Here is an 18522-nt window from a genome sequence, read left to right on the forward strand (position 1 = left end):
CCAGGAAGGAGATGATACGGTCATCCCCCTGGTACAGATGACGAAACAGAGGCCCTGAGAGGTGAAGGCCACACAGGCAGGGAGCGGTGATGCCCCGGTTGCACTAGCCTGTCTGTGCTGAGGATATTTCAAAACGGAGAAGACAAAAGGAGCAGGGGCAGGGATTTGTGTGTGGGTCCGCACAGGGGGTCTGGGTCTAGAAAACCTTGAACGGCTCCCCTGCCTCGTCTCTGGGAGGCAGAAGGCTTGGGAGGCAGTCCCAACTCAGCTATTTTCTGTGTTGCCAGTGGCTCTCCCTTTCCGGAACTTTGGTCTCCTCATCTGTATAACGGGACTGTGCCTGTAAGCTCTTCACAGGGCAGAACGCTGAGCATTCAAAAGTCCAACCCAAAGACGGGGCTCACAAGGCTGCAAGGGAGATGGGCACTTGGGGAGGAAGGCGAAGACTGAGGACTCAGCCCCCCCAGGGCCTGTGGAGACTGAAAACGAAAAAAAGTTCAGCAAAGACTCAGCACGGCCCACAGACGGTCCCCTCAGCGCTCCTTTCAGGGCTACTGCAGCTGCTTGCAGGTGGAGCCCCGGTAAGAAGGACCCGCGCAGCCCCGAGAAACAGAAACCTATCCCTCGTGAATACCCAGGCCAGCACACAGGTCCCGTCCACACAGGCACATGTTCCTTTGGTTTTATTTTCACCAACACACGATGGCTCTGCCACACCTGGGAAATCCTGGGCTCTGCGTGTTCCACCTGCCCTCTCTTTCCTACCTGGACAGGGCCACAAAGAACTGTCCAAACCACGTGCAGGCACGAGACGCGCTGGACAGAGCAGTTCCAGCTCATAGCTTATAATGATGCCATTTCTCCAGTTGCAAAAGAGCTTTACAGAGACCACGCCAGGACTCCCCCCCCACCCAGGATGCTGGAGCACGTGATTCGTGTTTTGTGAGCTCCACAAAACCTCAGCTCCCTTTTCCAGAGCACTTGGCACGGGCAGGAAATTCCACGTTTGGGACAGGGCCTTTTTGGAAGCGACTCTCAGGCAGTGACATCCAGGTCTCTGCATGGAGTAGGTTACCAGCCGCGTGTGGGGGGAAAACAATTTAAAGGACATCTCTTTCTCTCCTCCCTCCACCCACCCAGGGCTCAGATCTCATTATGGTGCCGCCCAGATACACTGAAGTGTGTGTGATATTTGGTTTCAAAAACATTCAGTCTCTTTGGTAAACTCAGAGAAAGTGGCAGGGAGCTGCCGAAGTGCGTTCTTCCTACATCTTCCGCACTAATGCTTCATCCTCTCTAATAGCCGCTGATAGACAGGAGCTGGAAGAGAGAAGTTTCAAGGTGAGACGTGCGAACTGCCCCTGTCTGTCAAGACACCGTCAGAGTCACAAGCGCATGGCCGGCGGCCCCTTCCACCACTCTCTCCCGCACATCCCGAGTGCTTTTTGGTTGGTGAGCCTTGCTGTCTTACTCAACAATGTTCTGAACTGGGATTTTCTCCGTCTTCCAGCTGGGTTCCCAAAGCCAAAAACTCGCAGCAAGCCTAAAATGTTGGTACTCTTATTATCTCCATCTTATGGAGAAGGGAAGTGGGTGTTCTGCATCTGACCCCAAAGGCCAGGCTGGTTTTATTGCACCATGACGTTCTTATCTATATACAGCAGATGGCACGTTTGGGCCTGCTTGGGGGAAAGGCCCAAACTAGTTGGCGTACAAGGACTTCAAATCCAGGCCAGACTTACCTAGTTTCACAGAGGTCCGGGCGGCCTGAAAAAACAAACAAACAAAAAAACACACAAAGTGTCAAGTTTTCCAGTGAAAGCTGTCCCTGCATGAGTTCACAGCAATGGTTTTGCCCCCTGCCACACTACTCACAAAAAATGCCGGGGTGAGGGAGAGGAATGGGAATGTGTAGCTGCTGGGCCCCAGGGAGCCCCTCAGTCAGTCTCAGCAGCCCCAAGTGAAGTGTAAGCCCCAACCAACTAGAGTCTGAGGTGGATATTCCTGGGAGACCACAAAACCTGACTTCCACAGAGACCAAAGCCTAGAGCCTGGACAGTTGGGACGGCACAGGGGGTGGCCCTGAGGAGTAGGAGCTCAGAGCCAAGAACCCTTCTCAAGGGGCACTGAGGAGACCTCTCTGTCCAAAAGCAGAGGACATATTCCAGCTCTGGGTCTCTGGGGTAAGAACCACCTCCAGCCGCACCCTCTTGTCTTCTGTAAGGTACCCATATTCCCAAGGGGCTCCACCTCACTCGAAGCAGCAAAGGAGCCTGAGTGGGGCTTCTAGGAGGCCCTGGGCAAGCTGGGGAGCAGGAACAGAAGCCCAGGAAGAATCACAGAGGCTCTGCGAGGAAAGGGAAGCTGGAGCAAGGAAGGGAGGTTCCACACACACACTTGCCCTGTATCCAGAATCCTCACCACTACCCTGAAGAGCCCCAGCATCACCCAAGACGGGCCACATCATGGAAACCAGAGGGTGACTTAGAGGCCACACTGTAAGGCTGATTCGGGATGGGTTGCCCTGGTTGGATAGATGGATTCTAGAGCTTTATCTGTTTTCACCAGCATTCTATGGGCTTCCCCATAGAATGAGGCTCAGAGGCCTTGGTTTATAGGCCTGGGTTTTGGCCCACAAAGGTACAGGGGCTGCCTGGGTTCTTTTCTCTGAACTCCACACAGGCCAGTGCTAAGGATTCCTAAATGGGAGTGAGGAGAAGTATCACGGGAGCCCGGGAGGGCAGCCAAGGAAGACAGGGACCCAGAGGGCCCTCCCCGACCAGGGGCCCAAGCAGAGGCACCGAGGGTGCTGAGGCCACAGGCAAACCTAGCCGCATCTTACCCTGGAATATGCAGATGCCTGTTTGAAGATTTCAAGTGCAGAGTCTGCAAGTTCATCCCCTCGTTCCTGAGGTCTGATGGCTGGGGATGAAAGAAAAGGCAACTTTGGTGAGGGCAAAACTATTAGCACAGCGTTCATAGCGACCGTGACTGAGGGGCACTGTTAGGTTTCCTGCCTCACATTCGCCAATGAATTTTTCCTTTAAAATTTTTCATAACTGACAGTGGATGGAATCTGGCCCATGGGGAGAGAGCTCCAAGAAAGGTGAACGCACAGTGCAGACAGAGGCTGGACTCAAGTTCAACTTTGCTGGAGGTAAAGAGAGCTCCCATGAGGCGAGATGTAAGAAGCATGCTTGGAACCACATTCCCAGCATCCACGTGTGAGAAATCCGCGTCTGTGTCTGTGTCTGAGAGGGGCGAAGACAGCCAGGCAATTCAACAAAAAGAAATCTGGCTTGAGTTTCTGGGGTAGCGCGTTTGAAACCAACAGTTCCTAATTCACTTTTGGATCAGCCACAGCGATGCTGGCCACGGACCCTCTGTGGGCACGTTGCACACTAATCTTTGCTTCGAACAGTTTTCCTGTCGAGTACCAGCTGCTGTGTGGAGAAGAGTCAGCCGCAGACTGTGGGGCCATGGGATACTTTAGGGCCTTACCTGGAGGCTGCAGGACATTAGAGATGGCATAGACCACGCCATTTGTGGCCATGATGTCAGCTTCAGCAACAGGCTCCTTATTGACATTCACTACATTGTTTTTCTGGGAGAAAAAGAGACCACTGTTGAACATAGACCGTACGTATCTTACTCTCAGCAAGTGCTTACTGAGCAGTTCTGGATGCCAGAGCCTGTGCTAAGCGTGAGGGACACCTGGTGAATGGAATGGTCCCTGCCAGCCACACCTTCAGTCTGGCGGACTCTTTCTGATCCCTTGTGTGCCTCAGCCCGGTGTAATTTACAAAACACCCTTCCATGCTAGTCACTTGGTCCTCACAGCGACATGTGGTAAAGACACAGATGTCAGCGTCTCACTTAGCAGAAGAGAAACAGAGATTCAAGAGATGCCAGGTGCCTCCTTTAAGCTAAGCAGGTGGGATGGCTGGGAACAGAAGCTGGGCCTCCAGTTCTGGTGCAGGGCTCCTTCCTTCCACTCGCCCTCAGTGCCTTACCTCTCCCATAGGAAGCGCACCCGGGTGTCTCTCTCTGTCCTTCCGGAACCTCAGGTGTCATCCCAAGGGGGAAGGAAGAACAGAAGCCTGTGATGGCATCCCAACACCCCAAAAGAGGAGCTGGGAGATTCTCAGGTGACCTGCAGAAGTCAACTAGTCATCACATTCCTACCCCTCGCCATGCTTCCTCATGGGGAAAGTGATATGCAAAGGGATGGCGGAAAGTCGGGAGAGAGGAGCAGGCAGCAGAGGCCGAGCCAGCCACATACTAGAAGAGCGGTCCCTCCATGGGGAAGCCCAGTGACCTTGCCAGGTGCAGCCAGGGAGGCCACGGGCAGCTTCACGGAGCAGGGCCAGCTATCTGTTCTCTCTCTTCAAGGTAAGAACCCCCTGAGGCAGCTTCAGAGTGGAATGTGTGTTATCAAAGTGCAGAGCAAGGGAAAGCTTGCAGACCAAGCATCTGAAGGAAAGGGCTCTTGGGATGGTCTGGCATGTGGTACAGCTCAGTGAGCCCCAGACTGGAAGGGATGGGGCGGGAAGGGGCCGGGGGGACTGATCCCTCAAGACGCGTAAGTAATTGCCTATCGTCTCTTTAAAGGGAGGAAGATCTAATGGCCTCTCCCAGAGGCCAGTCGGATGCTTGATTCCTGAGCAAATCCGCAAGTTCTTATTTGTGTGCTGCCACAGTCTCGCCTCATTTCCCTGAAAACCCTTTTCTCTTTTCTTTCTTTGGACAGAATGCGCTCAGAGATTCAAGGTGCATCTTCAAGACTGTGTGTGTGTCTAAGGCTGGCCCAGGGGCAAGAGAAGCCCTGGAACCCCAGTGACGGTGCCAGGCCGGCTGTTTGGTTCTGAAACACACTCACTGAGCTGACTTCCAGCTTGTCCCCCTGGAGAGACTTCAGTCGCACCAGGGATCCGATGCCTCCGCTGACCAGGATCTCATCGCCAATGTGGTATTTCAGGATGTTGGCAAGCTCTTTAGCATTGCCTGCGGGTTCATGGGAAAGAAGGGAGAGCAGAGTTCATTCCAAGGCTGGTCACTGGCGTGGTCAAGGAGGGCCCAGAGGGGATGCGAGCGGTGATGCCCGAGATGGAGAACTCCCTGAATAGGTAACGAGCACTCCTTGAGCACCTGCCATGTGCTCACCCCTCGGACCACCCCCCCCCCCCCCACCTGCCTAAGGCTCAGGGGAAAAAGGCCCATGTCTGTGGCCCTGCATCTGCCTCAGCAGTCAGGGGGCTGATGGGCTAAGTGAGAGCTCTCTGTGATGCCGAGAAGGAGTTAATCCATACTCCTCTATGAGTATGACTCATTTTTCCATGAGCTAAATATTTGCTTGGAAAGCTAGGAACCTTTCCAGCCCCGGCATCTGGGACATTTCATCATCAGCATGGCTCCCGATGGTTATAACACAGTAGTGAAATATTTACACGTTCTGCCCTCAAATGCATATTCTGCGGCCGCTGTTTCCTGAAGGGAGAACTTAAAACAGTCAACAGCTGCAGTCTGGTTGGGGGGGCTGTGGAGCCGATGAGGTCAGGGCTGAGGGGGGCATTCCCTCCACGGCGCCCCTCCCGTCACGTCTCAACATTCCTTCCAGCCCACATCAGCTCCTCCACCAACTGGGGAGAGCATCCGATTGCTCATAAAGGTGCACAGGCATTTTCCAAATTAAGTGTGGGAGGCAATGCCTCAAGCCGCCAGCTGCCCTCTCCTCTCCATCACGGCCGCCCCGACACTCACAGTCCCAGCCCAGTGGCTAGATTTCCCCAGGGCCTGTGGATGGCTATTTCCAGCATCTCAAAACTGAGAACGGGGGAAGTTTTAAAGCATCTTGGAGAGTTCACTTGGTTACTAACAAATCCACATCAGTGCCCGTGGGATGGAGACACCAGGTACCAAGTAATTTCCAAACACCCACAGCCTGGCTGCCATGGATTCCCATTCCACGAAAATACTGCCGGGAGCTGCTGTGCCCAGCCGGCCCCCGGGGGTGCGAGAGGCTTCTTTCTTCCGAGACATTTAACACCTGGATTGACCTCTTACACCTGGACAGCCTTCCGTCTCTGTCTCCCAGGAGGGCTGGGGGCTATTCCTGCCCGTGGACCTGGCGGAAGGTGTGTGTGTGGGCAGCCTTGGGCACACCAACATCCCACCCCGTCCCTGCTCCTGCACGACCGAACACACGAGGGAGGCCGAGCAGGCCCGAGGCCACTGGGGAATATTGCAGTCCTGCTGGACACAGAGAGGATGGAACAAGTTTATGTTCAGAAGGAACTTCTCCCCTCTTCTCGGGAACATACGTCAGCATCAAAGAGACAGGCGTTTACCAGGCAATAAAGAATCTTAAACAGAACACAAGTTCAGCTCGGGGCTGCCTGCAACCTGAATTTCCTATTCTCCTGCTCCAGAGCAGGAAGGAAGGTGTCTATGATGTGGGCCCCAAGGTCTGGCCAAGGTCCTTCCTCCTCCTCCTCCTCCCTCTCTCCCCCCCCCCCCCCAGGCTCACCTTTTTGTGAGGTGTGTGTGTCAAGGGCAAGCTCAACACTGCACCCCCACCCCACCCCCTCCTCATCGTAGCCATCACCGAGAGAGGACGCATGCCCAGTGCCCAGCAGCACATTTATTCCGCACAACACACAGCAAGGTGCTCTCATTTTTCTAATGGGAAAACTGAAGCTCAGAGAGGTTAAGCAACTTGCTAGAGGTCACTCAGCTGGTGAATGTCCGAGCCAGGATGGGAAGCAGCTTTGAGTTAATCCCAGAGCCCAAGCTCTGAACTGTGAGGATTACCTCTGAAACATCCTCAACTAAATTTCTCAGGGCCAGGAATAGCTTGTTGGTAAAGCTTTTATCCCAAGGGATGTTTCGTGAAGGTACATGGCTTCATTATCGCTGTCCTCAGTGGCAGACATGTCTCAGTGACCAGGCTGGCTGTTACCCACTCAATGCCTTTCTACTCTTCTCTGCCTTGTATGGTTCCCAGGGAGGCTGATGGCTGTGAAGCACATTGTCCAGGCTCCTTTGCCCCGTGTCCCCCCAACTCACAGCTGATAGGAGGCCCACGGCAACGGGCATGTGGGAAGAGAACGAGGCTAAGGTAGTCCTGGCCCCCTTGCCCTGGTTCTGCCAGCAGCTGCGTGTGGCTCTGGCTGCTGTCCTGTGTCCCTCCTCTGAAGCTCTGGTTCTCCCTGTCCCCTCCTCCACTTTCCTCCCCAACCCCAGGCCTGGGTGTCATCACCCTTTGCTGGTCCCTTCCTCCTGCCCATAGTTTTACAAACAGTCTCCTCATTAAGTTCCTTCCAGTGAAACCCTCTGTAACGTGCCACCTGTTTCCTGCGGGTCCCCTGACCGATACGTTCACTTTAGAAACCATGGAAAATGTACTTCAGTTGGTCTTTACCCAGGAGTTTGTTGAGCTGTCCCGGTGGCATGGCCTGGAAGGCTTCATTTGTAGGAGCAAAGACCGTGTAGACGCCTTCCCTGTTGAGCATCTCTGTCAGCCCTGCAGACTGGATGGCGGCCACCAGCATGCTGTGGAGACAGCAGAGAAAATGTCACCTGCCTGTGGTGGGGAGAGGGGCGGTCACTTTCCCAAATGCCTCCCCACTGTGGGTAGGTGGGGCCTAGCACTGGAATTCACACCCCTGGCTGGTTTTCACTCCCGGCTCGTACACAAAGAGGGAAGATTCCAGTCTGCATCTTCTCTCCATAAATGCTAAGCTCAGTCAAATGGCCGGAAGTCAGAGGCCAGAGAGGGAAGGAGGAAGGGAGAGGCTGGCAGCATGGCCAACCCACAGACTGGCCGAGCCACTGGGCCCTGGGGATACGATTCAGGGAGTGCCTGGCTGGTCTCCCAGACTCCAGTGTCAGAGCACCCTGTGGTAAGTGAGCAAGTCAGAAAAGGAGAGAGAGGAGCAAGAAAGCAAAGCAACACAGGGAGCCTGAGAAGGAGCAGCTGGGAGTCTCCAGGCGCCATGAGTGGATATCGTTCAGAGCGAGATTCATCCCACACTCAAAACCAGGTGCTCTCCACTTACTTGGGACTTTAAAAAGAGAATATGATGTCTTCCTCGGACTTCAATATAAAAATGTCACCCCCTCCCTGTTCCCAAGGATGTGAGGATCACATTCCCAGAAATAACCCTTTTTATCAACATAAGCTTCCAGTCTGACCTTCACCCTTCCCAGATCCCCAGCCTGGAAGGTGACCAGTGCACTGTCAGCATTAACTGAATCCCTGAGGAAGTGGGGAGCTTGACAGATAGCTGAGACCCAACGTCCTGCCCCAGCATGACCACTTGGGAGAAGCTGGTTACCTGAAGCGATTGTCCCCCTTTAGGACATCCATGACGGTCCCCATTGGGGGGGTTAGCATTCGGTCCATGGTGAAGAGTGTCCCATACCTGCCCCTCTTGTCATGGGCGGCAATGCAGCTGTTCTCGATGCACAGGCTCTATGCAAAAGAGGAGCAGAGAAAGGGCACGTTATCCTCCCACATGGGGGCCTCATAATTTGGTCAGGACATGTGCCTGCCGATGGCTTCATCCGCAAAGATCAATGAATATACACTGGTGTGGGTCATTAAGACTAGGATAAAATGTTGTGTTTTCTCCAGAAGAGAAAAAATAAAAACTGTGTTGAGGAAAAATGGCTATCGGGCCCCAATAAAGATATAGAGAGGTCCCCTAATGAGAATATCCCATCACACGTGGTGTCCATCAACAGTGGTCAAATCAATAGATCGAGTCTATTGACTCATCTATGTAACAGACAACAACCATCTTTAGTCAATGGTACTGGATGGTTCCAAGGAAGGACTGCATTGTGATGTGCTTCCTGTTTGATATTTTGTTGGGTTTGAAGACAGAAAAGAGACTGGAGAAGAGAGAAAAGAGCCTTTTGGACCAGGAAGGGCTGTGCTCATTCAGTTAAGGGGGCTTCTGTTCACATAAGCCAAGGATTTAAAACCTCCATTCCTCCTCCCCTGTTCATCACTCTGAGCTTGAGGCTGATGGCTGCCTACCCAGACAGCTGAGACCGCTGTGTGGTTTATTCCCAAAGGCTGCCAGCAAAGGAGATTCTAATCCTTCTACAGTTTCCCATTTTGATCCTTTCAAATAAGATACTTTCCAGAAATTCCTTCCTTCCTTATTAGAAATCAGTATATATATATACACATACATACTCAGGCAAGCTTCTGTTTATTGAGATTTTATGTATATATATATATATATATATATATATATATATATATATATATAATAGGTATGTATATATATACACACATACATATATAATATATATGTATATACACACATACATGGACATAGACATAGACATATATGTTCTTTTACCATTAATACAGCTTCCATTTCTTAGACCTGAGACAAAGAAAGAGGACAATTGGGGAACCAGAACTTACATTGCGATAAACAAAAACTCTCAGTTTTTTGCCACCTAGAGTGTTGAGGGTCTGTCCATGGTACAGATACTTGGAGGCCAGCTGCTCTTTAATCAAGTGATTGAGAAGCAAATTCTTTGTGCGCGCATCAATGTTAGGGGTTCCATCTGTAAGGGAAGGTGTGCGTAGGTCCAGAGGCATGCTCCAGAAAGGAAGAGAATGAGAGACGAATGTAGTTGAGAAGGCCAACCCTCCTTAAGTTTGGAAACGGGAGATTGAGAAATGCAGTAAGGCTGCCAAATTCCTTAACATCTGCCATCTTCTGCAAATTAACCAAACAAAAAGCTCTAGATAATCGAGGGTGTTTGGAGATTTGCCCGTGGAGGGAGGGGAAGGCATGGACACCATTTGGCCCCCTCCTCCGCCTTCCCCATGACCACAGCTCAGCTGTATCCTCACTCTGACCTTCTGATGATCACATGGGCGATTGATTCTGTACATAAAAAGGCATGAGAGTGCTCTGCTCTCCGGCAAGATGTGAACTTTTGAATTCTGGGGACCAGATCCCCAAAATGCATTCTCTGCTCTGCCAAATGATGTGCCAGAGCCTCTGAGGTTTCTGTTGAGCTGAGTGGGAGCGCTAACATTCTGCAGGGTGCTGGCAATCAGGGAGGAGGCTGCAAGAGGTGACAGTGGTGGCGGGGGCAGCTACCCCAGAGACAAACTCCTGGGGCTGCTGTCGCCATGTTACCTTTGAACACGGAATTCAGGGGGGCCAGGAGGGTCACCCGCTCGTTTCCGGAGAGATGAGTGCCGAGGCCAGCTTGTCTGAAAAGGTCAACAGCTGTGGAAACGTCGGACTCTGCAGCCAACTCAAACAGCGTCTTGGCTGCAAGGAAGGAGAACGTAGGTTCAAAAGTTAGAAGTGCTGTTTTCATTTATCATCTGTCCACCCCAGAGCGTGACACACACCAGCAGGAATGTCATCCCACGAGTCAACAGCCCTCTCGGCACTGCTGGGACGCAGCGGGCTCGTGTCATCAGGGCACTGGTCGCCCAGGTCTCACTGGGCAGGGGAGTGAGGGGAGGTGCAGGCAAGCAGGGGCTGGCCTCTGTCCCCACCCTTGGTCAGGGCACCGGCTAATGCCTGCAGCAGGGCAGCACCATCCGTGTCATGGCTTCTGAGTAGTAGATAATGCCAGCAACCACACCCATACAAAGTCTTCTTCTGGTTTGGTTTCTTTCCTGTGAAATTGCTTCACTCCTGAGCAACCGACCTCCCTCGAAGTCCAGAATGGGGCTAGCTAGCATGCTGAATGAAACCCAAGCCAAAGTCCATTCAGTCATTTCTCCCAGGGTCAGCAACTCTGGGATGCTTGGGCATCACTGAGAAGGCACATGCTCTGAGGTCAGCAAATGGCCCTCTGTGCAGGCAGATCTTCTGAAAGGCTTCTTCTGTGATCGAGCGGCTCCCTCCCCAGCTCCCTCCAACCTCCCTTGAGCTTCCTCCACTGCCTCCAAGGAAACGCCTGGACTCCTAGGCCGGCAGCTCAAGATGCTTCAGTCCCGGCTGCAACCCAACAGGGGCCCAGGCCCTTTCTCCTGAGAGGCTGTGCGCTGCGTGCAGGCAAGGAAATGGCCCCCCAGATCCCTACATTCCCCAAGTGTCTCCACCCTGGATGCCAGAGGGGACAGGAGGCCTGGAAGGGCCATAGCCTAGGAGGCCTGGCTCACCTGAGTCTGGGATGAGCAGCTCATCGATGTAGTGGATCACACCATTGGTGGCCAGGATGTCTTTGTTGGAGATGATGGCCTTCCCGTTGATGGTGAGCATGTCACCACTGCAGCCCACCTCCAGCGTAGTGCCCTCCAGGGTCTCCACGGACATCCCCGCGATGATGGCTTCGGCACACATGGCTGACTTCAGGATGTGGTTGTTCAGCAGGTCTGGGGGTCGAACAGGACAGAGGTCGAGTAGGTGCTGGCTCCAGGCTGATGTCAGAGGCCAGCACGCAGCCTCCATGGCTGTACCGATTCTATTCTCTCTGACGCTGCCCTTCAGATGAGGCTGGGGCACCACACAAGCCCGGGTCCTCCCCTCCTCCTGCTGCTGCCCCGAGTCGAGCCCAGCTCCGCGGGCAGACTGCCTGAGTCTGAATCCCAGCTCGGCCACTCACCAGCAGTTGGGGCCCCAGACAAGTCACTGAACCTCTGTGAGCCTCAGTTTCCTCCTCAGGGGAGATGAGCTTGGCATTCCTCTCCGGGGGGCGGTGTGAGCTCTGAACGTGAAGCACCCAGCACGGTGCTGGGCAACAGTGAATGCCCAACATGTGTTAATGGCTGGCTCATTTGTACCTGAATCTAAGGGGAATTCTCTTACTAGTACCTGAACCTCAAAGTGAGTTTACCCTGGGACTTTTTATCGACAGACCTTTAGAAAATGTAAAATGTGGGACGCAAAGATGGAAACTATAGCAAATGAGAGTTCTGGGAGTATTTGCTCACTTTATCTGTTTTTGTTCATTTTACCCAAGGGTCTCCTAGTTGCCAGGACCTTGCTTAGGGGCTGGGGATAGTGACCAAAAAGACACGGTCTTTGCCACTGCATTCACCCCACCCATAAATCATAAATAGAATCCTTTATTTACTTGTCCAAGAGCCCTTCAGGGACAGGACATAAGTTGGGGGCCCTGAGGAAGCTGCAAGAGGCAGTGGGGGGGGCACATGACCCCAGCCACGCAAAACAAGTTCCCAGATGGCCACTCAGGGCCCTTTGTCTTATGTTCTCGCCACAGAGGCGCGTCTCAATCTGTGCTGAGTGTGAGAACCAAAACCGCACAGTCACGGACAGGAGGAAGCACTGAGGACCTGCAGAGTCACAGGGCTGCTGCAGGGGTGTTGGGGGCCTTGAAAGCCAGTGCTGACGCCCTTCGGCCGGCGGGAGAGAAAGGACAGCTGGGTCGCTATGGGAAAGAGGCCTCGGGATTTAGCTTCTCAGGGAAGGAAACTGAAGGCAGGGTGGGGTAACCCACTAGGGCCACTGGGAGGGAGAGCAGGGCCAGGGCTGGAAGCCAGTCTTCCAACAAGGCACGCCAGCCCAGGCCTCTCGCTTGTCTGCCAACCCACTAGAAACAACAGAGCCTGTCCGGCTGCACTCCTGTCACTCCGCCTTCAAGCCCGCCAGCCAGAGCCCTGTGCAGAGGGCTCTTGCTTAGAGCAAGTGGGTTACTGAGCAGGAAAAGGCAGATGTGCAAAAGGGAAAAATTAGTGTCTTTTTCTTCTCATCAGGAATTCTGATATCTACAAAGATGCAAATGTGTTCTGCACAAAACAGGTGTTATGGGAAGCATAGCTCTGAATGGCAAGTTCAGTGTGCTGAGATGGACCCAAGTCTCAGCTCCTCCAGGAAGCTTTGGGACGCCTCAGGCTGCAGGTGCCCATGAGGGTGGGGGCATCTCTGTCACCACGGCCTGTCTTCAGAACCCACGGCCTGTCTTTAAGCCCAGCTAGGCTTAAACTTCCTTGAAGGCAAGTCTGTACCACGTTCCCTTGTGTGGCCCCAGTTCCTGCCACACGCCAGGCACAGAGGCGCCACAACATCTGGACACAACAGATCCCCATCTGTGCTCTCAGAAATGTGCCCTCGCCTGTCCCTGCGTGGCTGCAAGAAGAACATTTTACGTTTACAGGGTGTCTGAAATGCAGTAGGTATTGTAGGTTGTAGATTTCAAAGGTGCGTTTAAATAGATTCAAAAGAAATGATGTCACCCCTGGATTATAGCTGGGATGACTAAGTGGGGTTGGGGTCCACAGGGGACCTGGGACCAACTCCTCTCTGCAGGAGATTCGTGGTCAGCAGGAGCGGCTCAGTGCTCGTGGAGCTGAAGGGGGCAGTGGCAGGGGGCAGGGGGCAGAGAGGGCTGGGCATCCCCTCCCCTCCCTTCTCTCACGTGCATGGTCCTTCCAATAATCAATGCACCCCTAGCTAAGCAACCCACTGAGGAAGCACTGAGGGACTCTGCTATGAAGTTGACCGTAACTGAATTTAATTGTAATTTTCGATTATCCATGAGGCCCCTGGCCAGACATAGGAAGAATTCAAGGGTCAGCACGATGGGTTCATTTCCAGGATGCCAGAACCTGCCATCTCCTCCCCACACCTCCAAGCTGCTGCCCGCTTGGATGCCCTGCTCTGGCTTTGATCGTTCAGGCCTTTAGCTCTTTCTGAGTCTGGCCAGGGCCTGCTTTGGACCTCCAACTCTGCCTTGCTCCTCAGCCCAACTGTGTCATTAGACAAAGGTGGCTGGATTCTGTATTCACTCCTCCAACCATGGCTCTGCTCTGGCTTCTGCAGAGATGGAGCCAGCTGGGAGCGATGAGACAGGATGTCAGGTGGCATGTCTGTCCTGTGACAGGATGTCAGGCCACATGTCTGTCTTGGACAAGAGCAGGCCTTAGGCTCAGTCTTGCTGCTCCGATGAGGGGGCAGGAGGAGCAGAGGGGTGCTCACCTCTCAGGGCCTCTGGGTCACCCAGGATCCGGTTCAAGGTTTCAGCAGGGATCTTCTCGAAGGCCTCATTGGTCGGGGCCAACAGCGTGAACTGGCCATCACCTTCAAGCAGTGTGTTGAGCCCAGAGGCGGCCACAGCGGCCTGTGGGGAGGGGAGAGGATGGAGGTTTCCCTAAAGGTTCTGTGATGCTCCGCAGGCAAGAGGCACACACGGTGTCGCCAGTCTTGCCTCCAAGGGCCTCAGGCTTGTGTAGAAGCCCAAGACGAGATGGAGAGCCGAACCAAAGCTTACCTCTCTGAGCTTTGATGAGCTCCTACCCCTCCGGCCAGCTCTCAGTGACTTCACATGGCTTTGTCCTTCCCACCCCCACGCTTTGGCCCCACTATTCCCTCTGCCCTTCCTTCTTTCTTTGCTTCTCTGACCCCTATTCCTTCTTTGGGACTTGACTGAAATGTCATTTCTCTAGGTAGCCAACCCCTGATCGCCCCATGCCCACCCCCACTCTGCAACTGAGAAGGGGTCTGTCGCCATACTCTTAGGGCTTGCTGTCCTCACGTTGTGTAAAGAACTACTGGCTATACTACCTGGGTGAGCTCCAGGAGTGGGAGGGTCCCATCACCCGCGTCTACAGAGCAGCCAGAATATCTTGCAAAAGCATCAAGCACCTCCCTGTGCTCTCGGGATGAGGACACACTCCTATGCCCGGTCTGCGGCCCCACAGGACTGGCCCCTGGTGGCCCGGCTGCTCCCGCCTCACGCTCTGTCAGCGTAGTTGTCTTCATTCCGGCCCTGCTGGCCTCCTTGCTCGACCTGTTCCCCTCTGCTGACCGTGATCTTGCCCCTGTGCTTTAACTGGCCGTTCTCATCCTCTAGTCCTCAGATCAAAAGTCACCTCTTCCAGAGAGAACTTCCCTGACCATCCAGCGTCAACTGGCCTCCTCTGCTCCCTACTCACTGACTTTACAATGCCCAGCACAGTCCATGGCTACCTCGTGTGCATCTTGTCTGTCTCCCCAGGAAAAAATAAGAAGTGCCACAGAGGACACAAATTGGTCCATCTTGTTCACCTGTATACCCCTGGCACACGGAACAATACCTGGGAAGTAGCAGGTGTTACTAAGTACGGGTTAGTGGGAGGAAGGATGGGCGTTAGGGGGATCCAAAGAGGAAGAAGGAAAGAAGGAATATTTGCTAAACCTAAACAGTAAGAGGAGGTTACTCAGCGGGGTCAACCACGGTTAATCAAAAGATGTGCCCCCAACTTTGTGGGGACATCATTCCCTTGCAGACCCCTGCCCTTGGAGTGACCCGGAAGGAAAGCAGGGGGAAAGTTTGGAGAGCAGAGTCCCCTGCAGAGCCACTTCCTGAGGCTACCTCAGAGGCAGCCCAGCCCCAGGGTGTTTGTCTCTCTGTGTTGGAGATCTCCAGGGGAGGAACTACCCCACCCCCCTTGGTGTCCTTTGTGGTCAGGAAGTTCTCCTTGAATCAGGGCAAAACCCCTGACGGGGCAGCCTGTGTTCACTTCCTCTCAGCAGCCACTGCAAGAGCAATGCCTGCCTGCCACTCCAGTTGTAAGACAAATGCCTGCTGGGAAGGGCAGAAGGAACAGTACTCGGTGGCCAGGTCAGAAGCCAGGCCAGAAGTCAAACCCAGCCTCCCATGTCCACATTGGTGGCCTCACTGCCGGTCTGGGTTCAAAGGAGACATGGGTATGGCTGCAGCAGGGCCCCATGGTAGGAACATGTGTTCCAGAAGATCAGGCAGCCTGACATTATTCTAGTCCCACGTATGGGAGCCACTGCCTGGGAGGAAGGACCCTCTCCCCTCTGGAACCCGTAGTGCGTGCCCAGGCAGCCTCGGGCTCAAGCGACCTGCCCCGCTGCAGCTGGAGACCATGGAACTTTCCAGGGGAGCCATGAAAGGAAAGCTTGACAAAGGAGAAGATGGGCAGAGACATTTTTTTCCAGCAGAGGATTATGATGTTTCATTGTGGTCAAGCCGAGCATCTGGTAAGTGGACCCGTCCTGTTCGTGGGCACTTAGAGGAGCTTGTTCCATGTCCCCTAAATGCTCATGAACATGGAGACATCCTCTGCTTCTCCCACACAAGAAGGCCCTTTGGGGAGGTGGTGTGTCCCCAGGTCGGCTCCCCTCCCAGGGCAGTCCCTCACCCGAAGGGTCTCGAAGGTGTCCTCGATCTCGATGATCTGCTGAATGTTGTTGGTGACTGTGGAGATGACCTTATCGATGAGGTGCACCACACCATTGGTTGCGTGGTGGTCGGCTTTCAGCAGCCGAGCACAGTTGACGGTCACGATCTGCCCAGAGAAGAAATGAGGAGGAGTGGTTGACACATCGGAGGCACAGGCCTGAAGCCCCAGGAAGGGAAAACGCGGTGCAGAAGGCGGGTTCCACACCTGTGGACCCAGAGGGCCTGAGGAGACGCAGGCGCGGGAGGCAGGAATTACCTCCCGCCAATCTCACCTGCAGGACAAAACCCCAGAAACCAGCCCCACATGCGGAGCAGGGGCAGTCTTGGTGTGGACACAGGGAAGTGTAGCTGGGGACTCCCTACCCCATTGGGATAGTGGTGGATCTGGATGTCCGAATTCTGGTACATGGAGGTGAGGGCCATGCCGTGTTTCAGCTCATCCGTCAGGACTCGTCTGTTCACCATGTGGTAGCGAAGGGCATTGAGGAGCTCGATGTTGACGTTGCTCACCAGGGAGTCCAGCACTTCCTAGAAGGAAGGCCGGAGTTGCACTTAGCTGCAGACCACATGTTCAAGGGGGGAGGTTCTCGTTACCCTGGGAAAGGCGCTTCTGAAACCCCAATGGCCCCACGCCTCCATTCTGCCAAGGACCTCTCCTCCGTGAGCACCAAAGTCAGTCTGCTGAGCTCAGTTGGACAGATGGGGCACTGGAGGCAACCTGGTGAGGTGTATTTTAACTCGGGTTCCCTGGCTTTCTCTGAGGGCTCAAGGAAGACGTTTCCTGAAACAGTGGGAAAGCACTAAAGAGCCTCATCCTTCATGCCCACAAGCACCCCCCTCTGGGAAGTAAGGCAGGCATCTCACAGCTGGCAAGGAAGCCCAGGCCTCGTTGCTGGGGGCGAAGATGGTGAAGCTGCCTGGCCCTTCCATCTCAGGCCTCAGCTTCTCTGTGCGGTCTGTGTACAGCTGGGTGGTGGTCGAGCCGACGACTCCCAGGGTCTCGTAAAGGTTTGAGAGAGGTAGGGCTGTGGGGGCAGAGGACAGAGGAGGCACAGGCTGTGGGGCCCACCCCAGGCAGACGGCCCCCTCCCTGGGCTGCAGAGAGCGTGGGTACAGCTGCAGGACAAGTGTGCGGGAAAGCCCAGACACGTCCACTGTGTCTCAATGTGCCTCAAGCTCGTCACGTGTGTCACACGCTTCTTAAGGCGCCTCCATAGGTCAAACGCCTCCCTACTCGGCCTCAACTAATTGGTAATTTTTCATCTTTTAGCCATACGCAAGATGAAGCTTCTGTTCCCAGACATTTAGAGAGTACCGGCAGGAATGGACATCGGAAATAGATATCCTTATTTACACACCAGGCCTTCTGATTCATCTAGTTGTCCCAACCAGGTTCCTAATGGCCTCTACTAGAATGAAAGAGCATTACAGACCTTCCAGGTTCTTTGTATACTTACAAGCAATAAAATGTTATGTCCCACAAGGGGCCTTCCCCTCCCACAGTGAGCTCATCGTCCATTTCAACGGGCGCGAGGGAAGGCTCAGAGGCTGAGCTCCTCTCTGAGGCCATTCTCCTTTCTCCACTGCCTATTTCCCACTTGCCTTCTGCCTGAGTCTCCCACCATGCCAACCATGACCTCGAGACCTTGGTACCAACCAAAGTGCCCCTTCCTTTTAAGTCCGTCTCACATGCTCAATGAATCAACAGCAAGTATTTCATAGTTAAAACTCCCACTCTGCACAGCCCCTGGGGATATGCCTGATAGCTGATAAAATTCACAGGGGCCACACAGTCTTTGGCCATTGGTGGTTCCCTATGCCATTTCCGGGTGATCCTGCCTGGTCTACTGCTCTTCTCGTTGGACTGTGATGGGCCAAGTTCTGACAGAGGGAGGAGGGGTGGCTTCGTGCTCCAGCCTGGCTCTCTGGCAGAGCTGATCAGAAATCACTCCTAGCCAGAGACAACAAGGCCAGCAGCCCATGGCTGGGAGGCCAGCACAGGCAGGCTGGAATTGGAGTCTGTTCCACTAGCCCCGTGAGGAGGTAAGCTTGCATAGGAAGGAGCAGGGCGGGAAGCTCCATGTTCCCAGCTTCCATGCTCTGGCCCTCGCACGGAGCCCAGAACCAGAGAGCACGTGGGGAGCATGTCCATGCAGCCTTGTGTGTCAGACCCGCGCCACCCCCCCCCCTCCGCCGTGGACACTGCTGTCTCTCACATGGGTGTTCCTCCCTCCCCATCTCCCTCCATCTGTACCAACGGGCCAGGCCTGGCTTACTCACCTGCAGGACAGCCCTTCTCTCCTGGCACCTTCTCGTACCCAGGGCAGCACTCATAGCTGATGACTCTGCAATGAGACACATGCATGAGGGGAAGGCGGG

General features: G+C 54.1%; 1 protein-coding gene across 1 annotated transcript in view; it reads right to left on the reverse strand.

Annotated features, from left to right (window-relative positions):
* Window positions 1–668: 668 nt before the first annotated feature.
* TGFBI (transforming growth factor beta induced) overlaps window positions 669–18522 on the reverse strand; it is a 34177-nt gene continuing 16323 nt past the window's right edge. Inside the window, exons 3-17 of the mRNA XM_060636079.3 lie at window positions 18424–18488; window positions 17008–17168; window positions 16507–16671; window positions 16103–16249; window positions 13932–14073; window positions 11156–11368; window positions 10173–10310; window positions 9443–9588; window positions 8337–8473; window positions 7421–7551; window positions 4880–5004; window positions 3502–3604; window positions 2843–2922; window positions 1743–1767; window positions 669–1320 (exon numbers count right to left, since the gene is read on the reverse strand). Of these exons, the coding sequence (XP_060492062.1) occupies window positions 1280–1320; window positions 1743–1767; window positions 2843–2922; window positions 3502–3604; window positions 4880–5004; window positions 7421–7551; window positions 8337–8473; window positions 9443–9588; window positions 10173–10310; window positions 11156–11368; window positions 13932–14073; window positions 16103–16249; window positions 16507–16671; window positions 17008–17168; window positions 18424–18488 (1819 nt within the window). The 3' untranslated portion in view covers window positions 669–1279. The remainder of the gene's footprint in view (window positions 1321–1742; window positions 1768–2842; window positions 2923–3501; window positions 3605–4879; window positions 5005–7420; window positions 7552–8336; window positions 8474–9442; window positions 9589–10172; window positions 10311–11155; window positions 11369–13931; window positions 14074–16102; window positions 16250–16506; window positions 16672–17007; window positions 17169–18423; window positions 18489–18522) is intronic.

The sequence above is a fragment of the Panthera onca genome, chromosome A1 (assembly GCF_046562875.1).
Source record: "Panthera onca isolate mPanOnc1 chromosome A1, mPanOnc1 haplotype 2, whole genome shotgun sequence".
NCBI lineage: Eukaryota > Metazoa > Chordata > Mammalia > Carnivora > Felidae > Panthera > Panthera onca.